This window comes from Gracilinanus agilis, chromosome X, assembly GCF_016433145.1.
Source record: "Gracilinanus agilis isolate LMUSP501 chromosome X, AgileGrace, whole genome shotgun sequence".
NCBI lineage: Eukaryota > Metazoa > Chordata > Mammalia > Didelphimorphia > Didelphidae > Gracilinanus > Gracilinanus agilis.
The window spans coordinates 34,107,977-34,122,285 of record NC_058136.1 but is presented as its reverse complement, the minus strand read 5'-3'; the positions used below and the strand labels follow the sequence as shown (position 1 = coordinate 34,122,285).

Here is a 14,309-nt window from a genome sequence, read left to right as displayed (position 1 = left end):
GGGAGAGAAGAAAGGAGAGGAGAAGGGAGGAGAGAAGGGAAGATGAGAGGGGAGAAAAGAGGAAAGGAGAGAAGAGAAGGGGAAGGGAAGGAGAAAGATGGAGGAGGAGAGGAGAGAGAGAGGAAGAGGGAAAAGATTTGCATGTTCCTGTGCCTAGAGGTAGGTGACAGCATTGGAAGCATTTAGCCACCAGGGATGGATGAGATTTTGGATATTGTCTAGAGTGCAACTCTGCATGATATGCTTTGTTTTTTTTCCACTTGCATTGTGGAAGTTAATGCATATGAAGGGCAGAGTGGCGTAGTAGACAGGGATCTGGAGTGTGGGAGAGCCGAGTTCTAATTCTACCTCCCTCACATAAGTGTGGCCTGGAGTAAGTCACTTAACCTCTGTTTACCTCAGTTACTTATCTTTATAAAGAGGGGATTGGGTTCATTGGATTCTGGGATCCCTTCCAGATCTCCTATTAGGAGCTGAAGGCCTGGTTCCACATGCTTGCTCCTCTTCACCTCTCTGGGCCCGGATCCTCTCCTGTGGAAAATGGGAGGGTTGGAGTAGATGATCTCTAAGGCGGGTCTCTTCGCCCTCTAATGATCTAAGATTCTAATGAAGATTCTCAGAGATCTTTCCCAAGTCATGATTGGATGATGCCCACTTTACGGAGGAAACAAATGAGGTCCAGAGAGGGAAGTCACGTGGCATTTCTTAGGCCAGTTAGGTCTTTGTTGCACTGTCATACTTGACTTTCTTAGAAATTATAGTAGGATCAGTAAATTCTGAGGACCGTTTAGTCTTTATCTACGTATCTGTCCTTCCTTCTTTCCTCCCTCCCTCCCTTTGCTTCCTTCTCTCCTCTTTTCTTCCTTCTTCCCTCCTTCCTTCAGAGAGAGGCGGAGTTCATCTTTAGTAGAAAACCTTCACAAAAGTTTCAGAACTAATTGCCACTAAAAGTCAAAATCCAACACACACACACACACACACACACACACCCCGGCACACAGGAAAACCCATGCATCTCCCCAGCCCAGACACTGCATTCACCTAACAGACTTTCATTTTTGTTCACACATTTAAGTCGTCTGGTGTGAGAAGGACAGAGAATTCGCCGTGATGGGCGGATATGTTTATATCGGCTTATTTTTCTGTTTTTTTATTCATCGTCTCCCCAATCTCTCTTTCAAAGGATTCACTTTTTCCAGAAGAATAGCAAGAATTTAATTTATTTTTATTCCTTTTAAACCCTCACTTTCCTTGTTAGAATCAATAGTGTGCAGAAGAGTGGTCAGGGTGGGCCATGGGGGTTAAGTGACTTGCCCAGGGCCACCCAGCTGGGAAGTGTCTGAGGCCGGATTTGATTTCAGGACCCTGCCAGTCTCTAGGCCTGGCTCTCCATCCACTGAGCCACCCAGCCGCCCCCCAAATGTAGTTCAAAAGCTTATTTGCTAAAGGAGTAACTGAACGTGGTGATATGGCAGAAGAGAAGAGCCAGGACTCCTTTTGCCATTCTTCTGTTCTCTTCTCCCGTTTTCCTTATCACATATTTTTAGTATATTTGGAACAAATGATCATTTTTCTTCTTTCCTCTCGCCCTCTTCCTTCATGAACCAAGGATCCCCAAATCCTCCTAACAATTAAGAAGTGGGTGAAACCAGCTCCCCGACTGGTCCCAACCAAAGATCTACGGCTCGGTCTTCGGCTCGCCCTCCCTGAGGAGACGGCAGGCACAGTTGGTCACGGGGTCCTCTGGAGTCATGGTCGCCATCCCATCCCTCAGAACGCTCACGTTGTTCGGCGTGACTTGTCTTCCTCTGGGACTGCTCACCTCATTCTGCACCAGGGCTGTTCTGCCAGTTCCTCGGGTTCGAGGATGCTGCATTACGTTTCTGTTGTCTCCCCATTCCCCAGGAGGACGGTCCTGGGATTCCGGCTTTTTGCTACTTCGAGCAGAGCTGCCATAAATCGTTTGGGATATTCCAGGTCCTTTTTCTCTCTTTGATCTCGCTGGGGCACATGACTGGCAGCAGGATGCCTTGGCTCCAAACTTGCCATCCTCTCCATCTCTCTGTCATACTTTGTGTCTTCGACGACCCCTCACCCCACTTTCTCTTCTCTGACGCTGCCACCACCCTGGCCCAGGCCCTCGGTCTCCCCACCCGGGGACAACTGTGATAGCGGCTGGTGGGTCTGTCTGCCTCAAGTCTCCCCAATCCAGTCCAGTAGTCCGTTCAAGGTTCCTAAAGTGCAGTTCCGACCATGCCACCCCTCCTCAATAAACTTCAGTGGCTCCCTATGGCCTCCTGGAGTAAAGACAAGATGTTGTTTGGCATCCAAAGCCCTTCACAATCCAGCCCCTCCTACCTTTTCGGCCATTTCATACCTTACTTCACAACATCTACTATTGGATCCAATCACGGCAGCCTCTGGGCTGGTCCATGAACAAGCCTCTCCATCTCCATCGGTGGGCCGTCTCCCGTGTCTGGGGTACTCTCCTTCCCTCCCACCTTTTTTTTAACCCCTTAACTTCTGCGTATTGGCTCCTAGGTGGAAGAGTGGGAAGGGTGGGCCATGGGGGTCAAGTGACTTGCCCAGGGTCACCCGGCTGGGAAGTGTCTGAGGCCGGATTTGAACCCAGAACCTCCCATCTTTAGTCCTGGCTCTCCATCCACTGAGCTACTCAGCTGCCCCCTCTCCCACCTTTTTTTTTAAAAATGCCAACATTTTTATTGGAAGTGCCAACACAAGGACGCAGCCACCTCCCCGGCTTCCTTTGAGTTCTACTTCCTACATGAAGCCTCTCCCAATCCCTCCTCATTCCAGTGCGTGCCTCTGTTCATTCTTTCCTATTTATCCTGTTGTCTGTATGTGGCGTCATGGCTTTGGGGGCTCTTCTCACTTAACATTGCTGTAGTGGTTGCCTAGAAAGGCAATGTAGCCTACATAGCAGGTGGGGAACTAGAGTCCAATGGCCCGGGTTCAAGTTCTGTCATTTACCTTGGGCAAATTGCTTAAACCTCTCCAAGATTCTGTTTCCTCATCTACGAAATGGTAACATTGGCCTTGATGGTCTCTGGGGTGCCTTCTAGCACAAAAGCTGGGAGTCTTCGATCTCCCATAATGCTCTCCCAGTGACGCTCACTTGGCTTTTCATTCGTCGTGTGCTTCTTTGAATTCTTGATATTCATTGCTTTTCTTACCAAAAAAAAAAAATGGGAAGGGAGATCCATTGTGTACCACAGCAGCTAGGAAGACTCCGCTTCCTCAGTTCAAAGCCAGCCTCAGACATCTGCTAGCTGTGTGGCCCTGGGCAAGTCACTTAACCCAAATTTCCTCAGTGTCCTCATCCGTAAAATGAGCTGGAGAAGGAAATGGCAAACCACTCCGGTCTCTTCGCCAAGAAAACCCAAATGGGGTCACTGAGAGTTGACTGAACAATAACTGTGGAGTCTAAGTGCCCATTCCTTGCGCCCACTTCCTTTCCAGGTCTCTGCCGCCACAAAAAGTGCTTCTTGTAGTGTTGTGGGGTCAAAACAAAGAAATATCTGGGTCAGAGTGCCTCCTTTTCCAGAGGAAGAGAAAGGTAAAGTGACCTGTCCTTGGCCACAAAAGGCAGAATTTGAACACAGGTTCTCTGCCTCCCCATCCATTGCTCTCTGTGCCCGCCCCCCCCCCCTAGCATCTTCCCAGGATCTGATGACAACGGTTGAAAGATAACTGGGGATAAGGCTGAGGTTCCAATTTGGGACCCATTTCCAAGGGCCAGAAAATGGTCAGTGTTTATGCAGTGCCAACCAGGAACAAGGCAAGTTCCCAAAGGACAGAGTGGGCCATTCTGCTCACCAAGAAGGCCCGGGTTAGCCTCTACCGGGCCCGGAGGGTGCAAGACAGACAAAAGGGGAGAAATGCCCTGATGACAGTCACCTCCTTCTACTTCAGCACGTGGCTAGAGCATCGGAGAAAGAGCCGGAGTCCGTGGAGAGGGCTTAGGGGGTGGGAAGGGCTAACTCTTCAGTTTGAACCCTCCTCTTGTACTCCAAGAATCCTCTATCACCACTTGGGGCTTAGTGTGGAGCCCCGGCCCCTGGCTCTTGCTGAGGTCTTCTGGGCAGATTGCTGGCCCCAGAGCCTTCTCCTCCATCTGCCTCTGACTTGGGGAGTTGGCATGAATGTCCTTTGTTTTTATTTTTATTTCTATTTTTAAACCCTTAACTTCTGTGTGCTGGCTCCCAGGTGGAAGAGCGGTAAGGGTGAGCGATGAGGGTCAAGTGACTTGCCCAGGGTCACCCAGCTGGGAAGTGTCTGAGGCCGGATTTGAACCCAGGACCTCCCGTCTCTAGGCCTGGCTCTCCATCCACTGAGCTACCCAGCTGCCCCAGGAATGTCCTTTGTAATAGGCCTTTGTCCCATTTTCTAGGGGCTAAGAGTGAGAGCGCTCAATCGCTATTCTGGTTCCCACCACCCTACCCCCGGCCCCACCCCACCTTGGCCCTTTGATCCCCTCGCAACGGCCGAGCTAAAGCCGATGTAGTAACCGAATCCTCAGATGTGAATCGTCATTCTGACTTGTTTCCTCTCGTAAATTAAAAAAATTCTGAGGTAGAATCGATACGAAGGATTAGGTTCAAGGTGGATGAAAAGTAAGGGCTGGGCAACTGGGGTTAAGTGACTGGTCCAGGGTCACCCAGCTAGGAAGTGTCTGTGGTCAAATTCGAATCCACGACCTCCCATCTCTAGTCCTGGCTTTCAATACACTGAGCCCCACAGCTGCCTCATCTCCCAAACGCTTTACTGTAAAATGGGCATAAACTCAGTCGTTTGGGGGAATACGCTACTAGAACAGAGGGGTGGTAAAGATGGATGAGTCCGGAAAGGAGAAATCGAGGGGGAAACCCCAGTCACGCTGGGTGTTTTTGGAACCAAGCCTAAACCCCGAGCAGTCCGGCTGTTTCCACGTCTGCTGGTCTGCCAGCTGAGGCACTGGGCGAAAATCTCAGTGCTGGGGACAAACCCTTGTTCACTTTCCCTGGCCTAGTTTCGCCTCTGTGCACAATCAAGGTGCCTAATGATCACTGAAATGAGTGGAGAAGTCAAAGGATCCTCAATCTAGAGCAGAAAAGGCCCAGTTCAACCTCTTCACTTGGCCAATCCACAAAACAAAGGCTGACCGACTACGGTTAAGTGACTTGCCCAGGATCACACAGCAAAAGGTTCTCCTGAATTTAACGCTATTTCCCTCATCTGGGGCTACTTCCCAGTTAGACGATTTGGCTCGGGCCAGTCCTGGATCGCTGTGCCGGGGCCTCCTCGCCCACTCGTAAAATGATGAACGTGGCATATTGACATGCTACTTCACGGAGTCCAAGTTCCTTTGTCATGGCAAAGAAGATAGAGCAAGGAGTGTTATCCCCATTTTATAGGTGTGGAAACTAAGGGTAGTGGATGATGGATGACATTGTGAACCTAGAAGGGCTCTCAAAGGCCATCCACTCTAGCCGCTGCTCCTAGGCTAGAGACGAGGAAACAGGCTGGGTTCTCACAGGGAGTGAGAAAGCTGACCCAGAATCCCCGCTCGAGCAGGAAGGCTCCTTAAAAGCCATCTCATCCAACCCTCTCCTTTTACAGAGGGGGAAACTGAGGCCCAGGGAAGGAAGTGACTTGTCCAAGGTGAGACAGGCAGTAAGGAGCAGAGCTGGGATTCAAAGTCAGATCTCAGGGTGGTTGTTCAGTCGTTTCACTTGTGTCTGACTCTTTGTGATCCCATTGGAGGTTTTCTTGGCAAGAAGGAGCGGTTTGCCATTTCCTTCTCCAGCTCGTTTGACAGATGAGGAAACTGATGCCAAACAAGGGTAAGCGACTTGCCCAGGGCGACACAGCTAGTAAGCTAAATTGGTGCAATGGATAGAGTGCCAGCAGCCCCAATTTAGCAGCCTCCATCTTGAAGGCCATCTCCAAAGCCCGAAGCCCACCGTACCATGGTGGGGAGAGGCCCTCTGAGTTTCCCCCAAGCAGGTGGCATCGGAACGCAGGTGTGGCTTGAAGGTTGGCACGCTGCCCACGGCACCAAACTGCCCCTCTTGCCTCTGTGGCCCTCTCTGAAAGGGCCTGCTCACTACGCAGCCAGGCGCCAGAAATGCCGACAAACAGGAATGACAGGAAGGCACAGCGGGGAAGCGGCGGGCTCTCCAAAACTCAGAAGTTTATTAGACTCCGCAAAGTGAACATTCGTTATGAAAAGGCAGGAAGTTTCCAAGACGGAAGGAGGAATAAAAGAAGCCAAGATGGGGAAAGTTCACGGGGAAGGAAGAGGCCTAGAAGGCAGGCCCCGAGCACAACGCTCAGGACGACGCCAGCAATGATGATGCCGATAGGACAGACTTTCTCCCAGGGGCCCCCGTCAAAGATAGAACACTTTAAGCCGGGACTTGGCTGGGAGAAGGTGGAAGGTTCGACCCACCCAGTCTGAAAGCCTAGGATGGAACAGGAGGAAACCATTCTCCAGTGACTGGGGGGCCCGGGGAGGGGGAGGCCCTGCACTCTCATTCCCCAGGGAGGCGACACAGGCTACCCGTACACTCTCCCCCCAGCCCTTCCCACTGGGCTTCCCCCCCACTCCCTGGGCACAGCAGGGAAAATGTGAGCACCGAAATGACATTCATTTAGGAACACTTCCTCTCTCCACTCTATCATCGAGCCAGCGCAGGGAGGGAAGGAGAACGGGCCAAGGGGAGATGCGAGCAGGCGGCAGGTGGTCCCCCGAACCTCGTTCTCTTGTGGGCTGGGGGGTAAAAGGTTCCACCAGAAAATTGGGGGAATCGAGGAGGTTCTTCGGAGCCAGTTCCCAGAAATGGAGATGGAGGGGCCGTGGGAGGCGGGATCTCTGCCCTCCCCGGCCCTCTGATGGAGCCCCTGCCCTCCGGGAGAATGGCCGGTCCCCTCCGAAGTGGAATAGCCAAACCCCAAATCCCTAATAAGTTGTTTTGGGAATTCACCGAGTAAGCATGTCCCGGGCATTCCAGGTTCTAAAACCAAGAGGGGAGGTGGGCCAGGGGCGTGGAGGCCACGATGGATGTCTCCTGGACTGCACGCACATCCAGAGACTCACTGATAAAAAGCCAGAGACCAAAGGAAGCAGCTACACCAAGTCATAAAGGCCGGGTACCACATTGCCCTCGTGCCTGGGGATCTCCTAGGGGAAGAGCATGCTGTAACTGGGGGGATGGGGTGGGAGATGGAATAATACTAGTCACCGAATCAAGAGCCGGGGGCCGTCTAAAGGTCAATTCTAGTCCATCCGGCTCATTTTACAGATGGGGAAACAGAGGCCCAGGGAGAGCAAAATGCCTTGCCCGAGATCACACAGAGGGGTCCCAGGCGGCCGAGACCCCCCTCTCTGCACAAGCAGAAATGATATCTGTTGACTTTCTCTTCCAACTGTAAACAGCAATGCTTAGAAAGAAAATCTATACGAAAAGAAGCGCCCACGAACATTTCCCATGAATGTAAAACGCAAACAATACAAAAATAGATAAAATTGGCCTTTTATATATATTAAAAACAACCCGGGTGCCACACTGTCCCTGGAGGAGCTGAAGGGAGCTCCCTCCAAGCCCTTCCGCCGCCCCCTTCTCGGCTCTTGTTCTCCAGGGAGAAAAGGTGGAGCCTGGCAAGTGGGGCCGTCCTCCAGGTTTCGGGGCTTGAGAGGGGACAGGGATGGGGGGAAGCTCCAGCTAGGTGTTAAGACCAGATTCCCTCTCCGGACCTTGCTCCGAAGGGGGTGAAGACACCATGCAATCATACCAGTGAGAGCTGAAAGGGTGCTTAGAAATCATCAGGCCCAACTTCCTCCGTTTCACAGAAAAGGGAAACTGAGACCCACAGAGAGGAAGGAACCTGTCCAACTATTAAGTACCAACAGGGAAATCTGAACCCAGGTCTTGTGATTCTCGATGCAATGCTTTGGGCCATTATATAAGGGCTGGGATGTCTGGCTGGGCGCTTAGAAATGGATCTTTTCGTTCACTCTCCTTCCCCGGGTCAAATCCTGAGGCAGTGGAAAAAGAATTGGCTATCCAGTCGGGAAGGCCTGGGGCTCTGCCACCTGGGGAAGTCACTGTCACCCCGCGGGCTCCGAAAAGAGGAGGTTGGCCCAGGTGGCCCCGAAAGCCCTTCCTAGTTTGAAATCTCCAGTTTCCCCGGGGCCCCCACCTGAGCACCTACGGGCTACTTGACCAGGGCTCCGAGCCGGCCCTGGGTCTATCCTCCCCAGTCTCCTCTCCTCCCGCTAGGCCTCCCTGGAGGCCCCGAGAGGATCTGGATGAAGAGGGAGCCCTTAATGGCCCTGCTGTTACTAAGTGTCAAGGACAATGATCAGCCACTGATCTGAGAGAGGGATCACCCAACACTCGGCCTGCTTGTCTTCTTGGCACGACTGGCTGTTCTGGCTTCCCTTCAACTCCACAGCCAGAAGGTGATCTCAGTGCCCTTTCTTACACGAGTCTTCCTCCCACCAGTCTCGTCTCAGGCCCAAGCAGAGGGGACGGGCGTGCTTGGAGGCCTCGCCGTTTTCGCTGGTGGTCAGGGAGGATTCGGGGTACCGTGAATGCCCCGGGTCATACAGAGCGGCTGGTGCCGTACGTACATCGGGGGCCTGATTCTTGCCCTGCTGGCAATCCGCCAAGGCCTTGCCACCCAGTTCCTCTCTTTTCTTTTCCCATGTTGGCTGGGTGCCCTCCATTGGCATGGGCTGAGGGGCCTGAGGTGGCTCGGTTCACATGAACAGACAGAAACTTAGGCTGCCCTGGAGGAAAACCCAGGGCCAGGGTGGGCTGAGACTGGGGACTTCCTGCCAGACCAGCCAGACACATTTTCGCTCCCACCTCCCTGGACAGTCTTGGCCGGAGGCCAGGGAGGAGGAATGTGGCCACATTTTTCTGGAATGCAGGGCCTCATAAGCCTCTGGTAAGAGGGAGGGCAGGCCCTGTCGGCATAAACCATCGGCTAGTGCTGGTTCCAGTGAGGGGGCGGCTTGCCGGCCTCTCATCATCCTAAGGCGTGCCCACACTGGGCCGGCCAAATACATCCCAGAACGCCCAAACTACTAGAGGCAGGTGACCCAGATCCTCCGCTCGATGGCTGCTTCCAAGCCAGTGAGATCCAGGGTCTGTATGGCAGTCCTAGCCCTTCCGGAATCCCACAGCAACTGTTCAGCCCCGGTAACCTTATCCTTCCTGATCCGAGGAGGGGGAGGGGGGGAACAAGTCAGAATCGGGGTCATTACACACCCAGACAACAAATATCTTGCATGCAATTGGAAAAGAACGAAATTCAAGCAGAATTCTGCAGAGCCTCGAGAGGCTCGGGAGGGGGTTTCGGCAGCCCTTATTCAGAGAATCATAAACAGAGCAGGAAAGGACCTCAGAAGCCATCCAGCCGACCTCCTCATTTTACAGATGAGGAAAGTGAGGCCAAGAGGGAGGAAGTGACTCGCCCAGGGTCACACAGCTAAGTCAGGTGCCAGACCCAGGCTCGGAAGCCAGGTCCTCCCGCTTCAAATCCTGCCCTCTCCCCCAACTGCGCCAAGAAGTCTCCCATCTGTTTGTCCCAGGGAGCTCTTCACCGCCAACACTCATAACCTAATTAAACGTCAAAACAATGATTAAAAAAAAAAAAGGAGGGGAGGGAGCGATTGGTCTGAAAAGTGGAACTCCTGTGCAATTCTTGGTGTAGCAGCTTGGCAGAAACCGGGGGACAGGAAAGAGGCACAGTCTTTGGTGACGCTAGGGGCCAAACGGATTGGCAGAGAAAAGCTCTTTTGACATTCACTTGGGAGAAGCCAGAGGTACCTTTGGTAGCCAGTCCGAGGGCGAAGCTCGGCACCCGGGCAGCTAAAGAGCAACAGGTCCTTACGGGGTATGAGTTCTGCTTCCAGCCAGAGTGAGGCTTGCAGGACAGTGTGCCAGGACACCGAACTCATCTCCCTCCCGGCCCTCCGCCCTATGAGGCCTTTTTTATTGGGGTCTTGGACAGATCGTCAGGCCTCCTCACTCCGCTCTCCTGCTCGCCCTAAAGAAGATCCAAACAGAAACCCAAAGACGACGACGAAACCACCGGAAAGCACCGTAAACCCCAGCAAAGCCCAATTCAGACGGTCTCCCAATCACACACCCTAACGGGAAGGCCCCGTTCCTTGGCATGGGATTACGAAAACTTCCTTGTGAGGAACAGAGGGGAGAAAAATTGAAAGCCACTTAGCTGGGCACCAACATTTTGCTAGTTGAGAGGAAAAGACAACATGGAAGCCGGCTGTGTGGGCAGGGCCTACGCCAGACCCATTTCCTGTTTTGACCTTGAAGAGTCCCACCCCTCTGCTCCAAGTCACTTTGAAGCCCAGGGTACGAGGCACCCGGAGCCACAGATTTGAACTCACAGCACTCTAGGGACATCGGTTACCGATGCCAGTGGGGATATTCTCACCCCTTAGCCAAAGGTGGCATCTATGCTGTGTGGGGGCAGGGGCGGGGTGGGCTGGAGGCTTGCACCATAATTTCCTGTCTAGTATAAACTACATGGAGTGGTTGGGGGGGTGGAGGTGGAGGGGCTGGTCTGGTAGAATCACCAATGGTCCCTTGCTGGTAATCGGTGCTGTGGCATGTTCAAAGAAAGCAGCATCACTGACTTGGCAGGCATTGTGGGTGGGAAGTCATGGCAGCAAAAACCCTGAATGGATCTTAAGGACTCCCCGCCCCCCCCCCCCGAAAAAAAAAAAGGCTAGGTGTGCATCTCTTTTGTCCTGGGAATATATATTCCAGATAGTGCAGCCAATGGCGGAGAGAAAGAACCTTTCTAAGTCAGAATAGCTTCCATTGGCCGAAACCTCTTCTGAGTTCAGCAGCAAAGAGCTCTCATGTTCCAGGCCTAGTGTTACAGGATCGGGCCTCCAGCAGCTGCAACAGGTGCTATTTGGCTGTGGTGACATTCATGGCACTGGACGGGTAGCTGGGAGGAAAGGAGAGCCCGTGGCCGTCCCTCCCCTTGAGCATGTTGGTGTTGGTGCCCCTTGAGTGTACGTGGTGCCATTTGGGCTGCTCTTCCCAGCTCTGAGGGGAGCGGGGTGCTCCTCGGATGATGCCCACAGACTTGCACTTGGCCGGAAGTCTAGGGGAGAGACTTTTGATAGGCCCTTTGGGTTCCAGGGACATCACGAAGGCCTGCTTCTTGGTCTCAGCCTGGACATAATGTGCCTGAGGATTCCAGCACGGACCCCCCTGCAAGTCCAGGTGAGAAGGGCGGACCGCCTGGTGCCGCACTTGCGACCCTCGATCCCAGGAGTCCTTTGGCGGCAGCCCCCTCAGGGAGCCATAGCAAGCTGGGGACCCAAATGGGGTTCTAGCCACGTCTGGCTGCTGCCAGCCGTGGCTGGGCCCTGTTGGGGGGGAGCAGCGGGCCCAGGTTGGCCAGTCATATGTTTCTGGGGGCTCCACGTAGGAGTCCAAGGGGCTCTCCCAACCCCACCTTCCCTCCTCGGGCTCTTCTCGCTTCCCAGGCTCCATGTAGCTCGGGGTTAGCTGAGAGCCAGCCAGTTCTAGTTCCAGGGTCTCTGTGTCCAGGGAGCGACTCCTTCTGTTGAGGGTCATAGGAGGTGGCAGAGGTGGAGGGCTCAGGCCAGGCAGACCCAGGTGCCGGGGGAGGCTGCCCACCCCCCAGGGGAGGCCTCGGAAGGAGCCAGGGAAGAGGCGCTCATCCAGGTCATCCAAGGCCTCCTTGGGAATGTAGCCCACATCAAAGTCCTCATCATCAGTGTGGAATTCCGGGGGGCCCTCACACTCCCCTTCACCTTCCCGCTCCACGTCGGCGATGTCAAAGGTCACCATGGGTGGCAGCACCGGGAGGTTCTGGGCAAAAGAAGAGTCCGAATCAGAGCTGCCCGAAAGGCTAGAGAACAGGGTCCCGTTGCTCGTGAACTCTACCAGGGCCTGGGAGAAGCTCACAGCGGGATCCTCCTCTCGATCCTCTGAATCTGCTTCGGGGCTCTCCGTCGGCGAATAGGAGCCATAGGTCCTGCCGGGGGACCCCTCCTCAAAGCCGGTCTCCTCTGGGCCTGGCTCAAATACCCTGTCGCCTGGGCAGAGCTGAAGCGGGCAGGCGCCTTGCCCTTTCCACTCATAACATTCTTCCTCGGGTGAGAAATCCTTCCAAACTGGGGCAACAGAGAAGACCGAGTTGAGGTTCCGCCCAGCATGGAGCAAACTGCCTGGGTCCCCTCCCGTGTTCTTGCGGAAAGGGCCTAGGGCTCTCTCGTGATGTTCTTCACTGGGTTTTTCCCGCTGCGGATAAGGCCCTTGCGGCTCCTGCCTCTTCCTTCGGAGCTCCCAATAGAGCAACTGTCTCTGAATGGTCACCAGCCTTTCCTCCTCTGTCTCCATGGTGCCCAGAGACGGGTCTGGCCCTTTGCTGGAGGGAAAGGGTTTAAAAGACAAGAAATCGTCAAAGAGTTCAGGGCCAGGGCCCGGAGGGTCAAACAGGCCCTCGTCCCCTGGTGGAGAGCCTGTGAGGCTGTCACAAGGCTCAAAGAATTCATACAGGGCATCCCCACTGTAGCTGTCTCGAGGCAGTCGGTCTTTCTTCCCAGGGCCCAGGCCATCGCCAGAATCATCATCTGGTCCTGGCGTGTTGGAGTCATAGTAACCTTCGTCGCTGTTCGGGGCAGACTCTTGCTGATCACTCTGGGGGGTCAGAAGCTCCCCGGGCTCCGGATCAGAGTATGGGCGGGCCCCCTCGAACAAGAAGCAACCATGGGGGCCCAATTCCCTGGTGAGGTGATAGATGGGGGCTTCTTCCCGTGCTGAGTTGGCCCTCTCGGACAAATGTCCCATGGTTTCTTCTTCCTCTTCCTCGTCCTCTTCCTCTTCCTCCTCCATTTCCTCTGGCATGGCCATCTCCTCCCCACCGCCTTGGTAGGTGACTAGGCAGGAACTCCGCTTGACCGACTCTCGCCCAGGTCCCCTCTCGGCAGAGATGATGCTCTCGGTGATACTGTCCACGTCCTGCTCTGCGATGATGTCCCCGCAGCCCGTCAGGGAATCGAAACTCTTTAGAGAAGTGACATCCCCAAAAAGGAGGCTCAACTGGTCTCCAGAAAGGCCCAAAGATGGCTCTCCCTCCTCTTCATCTCCCCTCACCTCTGGGCCAGATGAGTCCGCTGGGCCGCCAGGCTCGGGATTAGGCTCGAGTGGTGGGGGCGATGAGATAGAGGCCTCCAAGAGTTGTTCGGGGTCCTCCGGGGACATCTCCCCGGCAACTGGTGGAGGAGGGTCTGGTTCCGGGCCTTGAAGTTCGATGGACTTAGCATTTGATGGCGGCAGGGGCAAGCACTCATCCCTGGTGATGGGCTGAGGGGCCGAACCGGGAGGCTCTCCGGGCCCTTCTTTGGGTACCTCCAGCCCTTCTTTGCCTGGGGAGCTTCGCTCAGGTTCGGGGACCTTGGGCTTGCGGTGGCGGCGAATGCTGTTGAATAACCCCTTTAATCCTTTCTTTGGTCGTGGGGCAGTCGGAGCCCTCTCTGGCCTGGGCTTCTCAGGACCTCTGAGTGGAGATTTCTTGAGGCACGTTCCTGTCTCGAGGGCCCCCTGGGAGCTTAGGGAGCTGGGGAGCAGGTGAAGTGACCCAGCTAGGGGTGAGCTGTGGCTGGCCCCTTTGACAGATGGAGGTGGTGGCTCGGACTCCTGAGAGGCCTCCTGCAGGCCGTCGTGGGTCTTACTCTTGCTCAGACCCCTCTTTGCGGCTCCTTTCCCCGGTCCTTTGCTTCGGCTGCCCCCCAGAAAGCTGGGCAGAGTACAGATGCTCCTTTTGCCCCCGAAGAGCTTCAGGGCCGTCTTCTTGAACTTGCCCGGTCCTGCTGGGGGCAGCTCCGGGTTAGGGCCTTCGAGTTCAGACGCCTGGCCCGGAGCCCCGCTCTCTGCTCCTTTGCCCTGGGGCTCCCCAACAGCCGCTTTTCCCTTAGTCTTCGCGAGCTCCTCCGAATGGGCATCCTTGTAGGTCTCCATGGTGACGAGAGCCAAAGAGGCGTATCCAGCTCCGTGAAGCGGGGCCCTTGGTGTCTGGTCTGGATGTCGTCTAAGACATGTCACGAATGGGTCTGGAAGAGACAAGACAGAGAAAGACCGAGAGAGAGCAGTGAGGGAGCGTCCGGCCTGGGTCTGCTCTGCTAGGTGTCTGCGGCCGCTAGCTTGGGCCGGGGGAGTCGCAACGTAAGGAGAAACCTTCGTCTACTCTACACTCTCCCCCTCCTTGGCTTTCCCCTTCCAGGCCCCAAA

General features: G+C 54.6%; 1 protein-coding gene across 1 annotated transcript; it reads right to left on the bottom strand.

Moving 5' to 3' along the window:
- Positions 1–10,771: 10,771 nt before the first annotated feature.
- On the bottom strand, positions 10,772–14,039 carry AMER1 (APC membrane recruitment protein 1). Its single transcript, XM_044682550.1, has one exon. The coding sequence runs from the start codon at positions 14,037–14,039 to the stop codon at positions 10,953–10,955; it is 3,087 nt and encodes a 1,028-aa protein (XP_044538485.1). The 3' UTR covers positions 10,772–10,952.
- Positions 14,040–14,309: the final 270 nt, after the last annotated feature.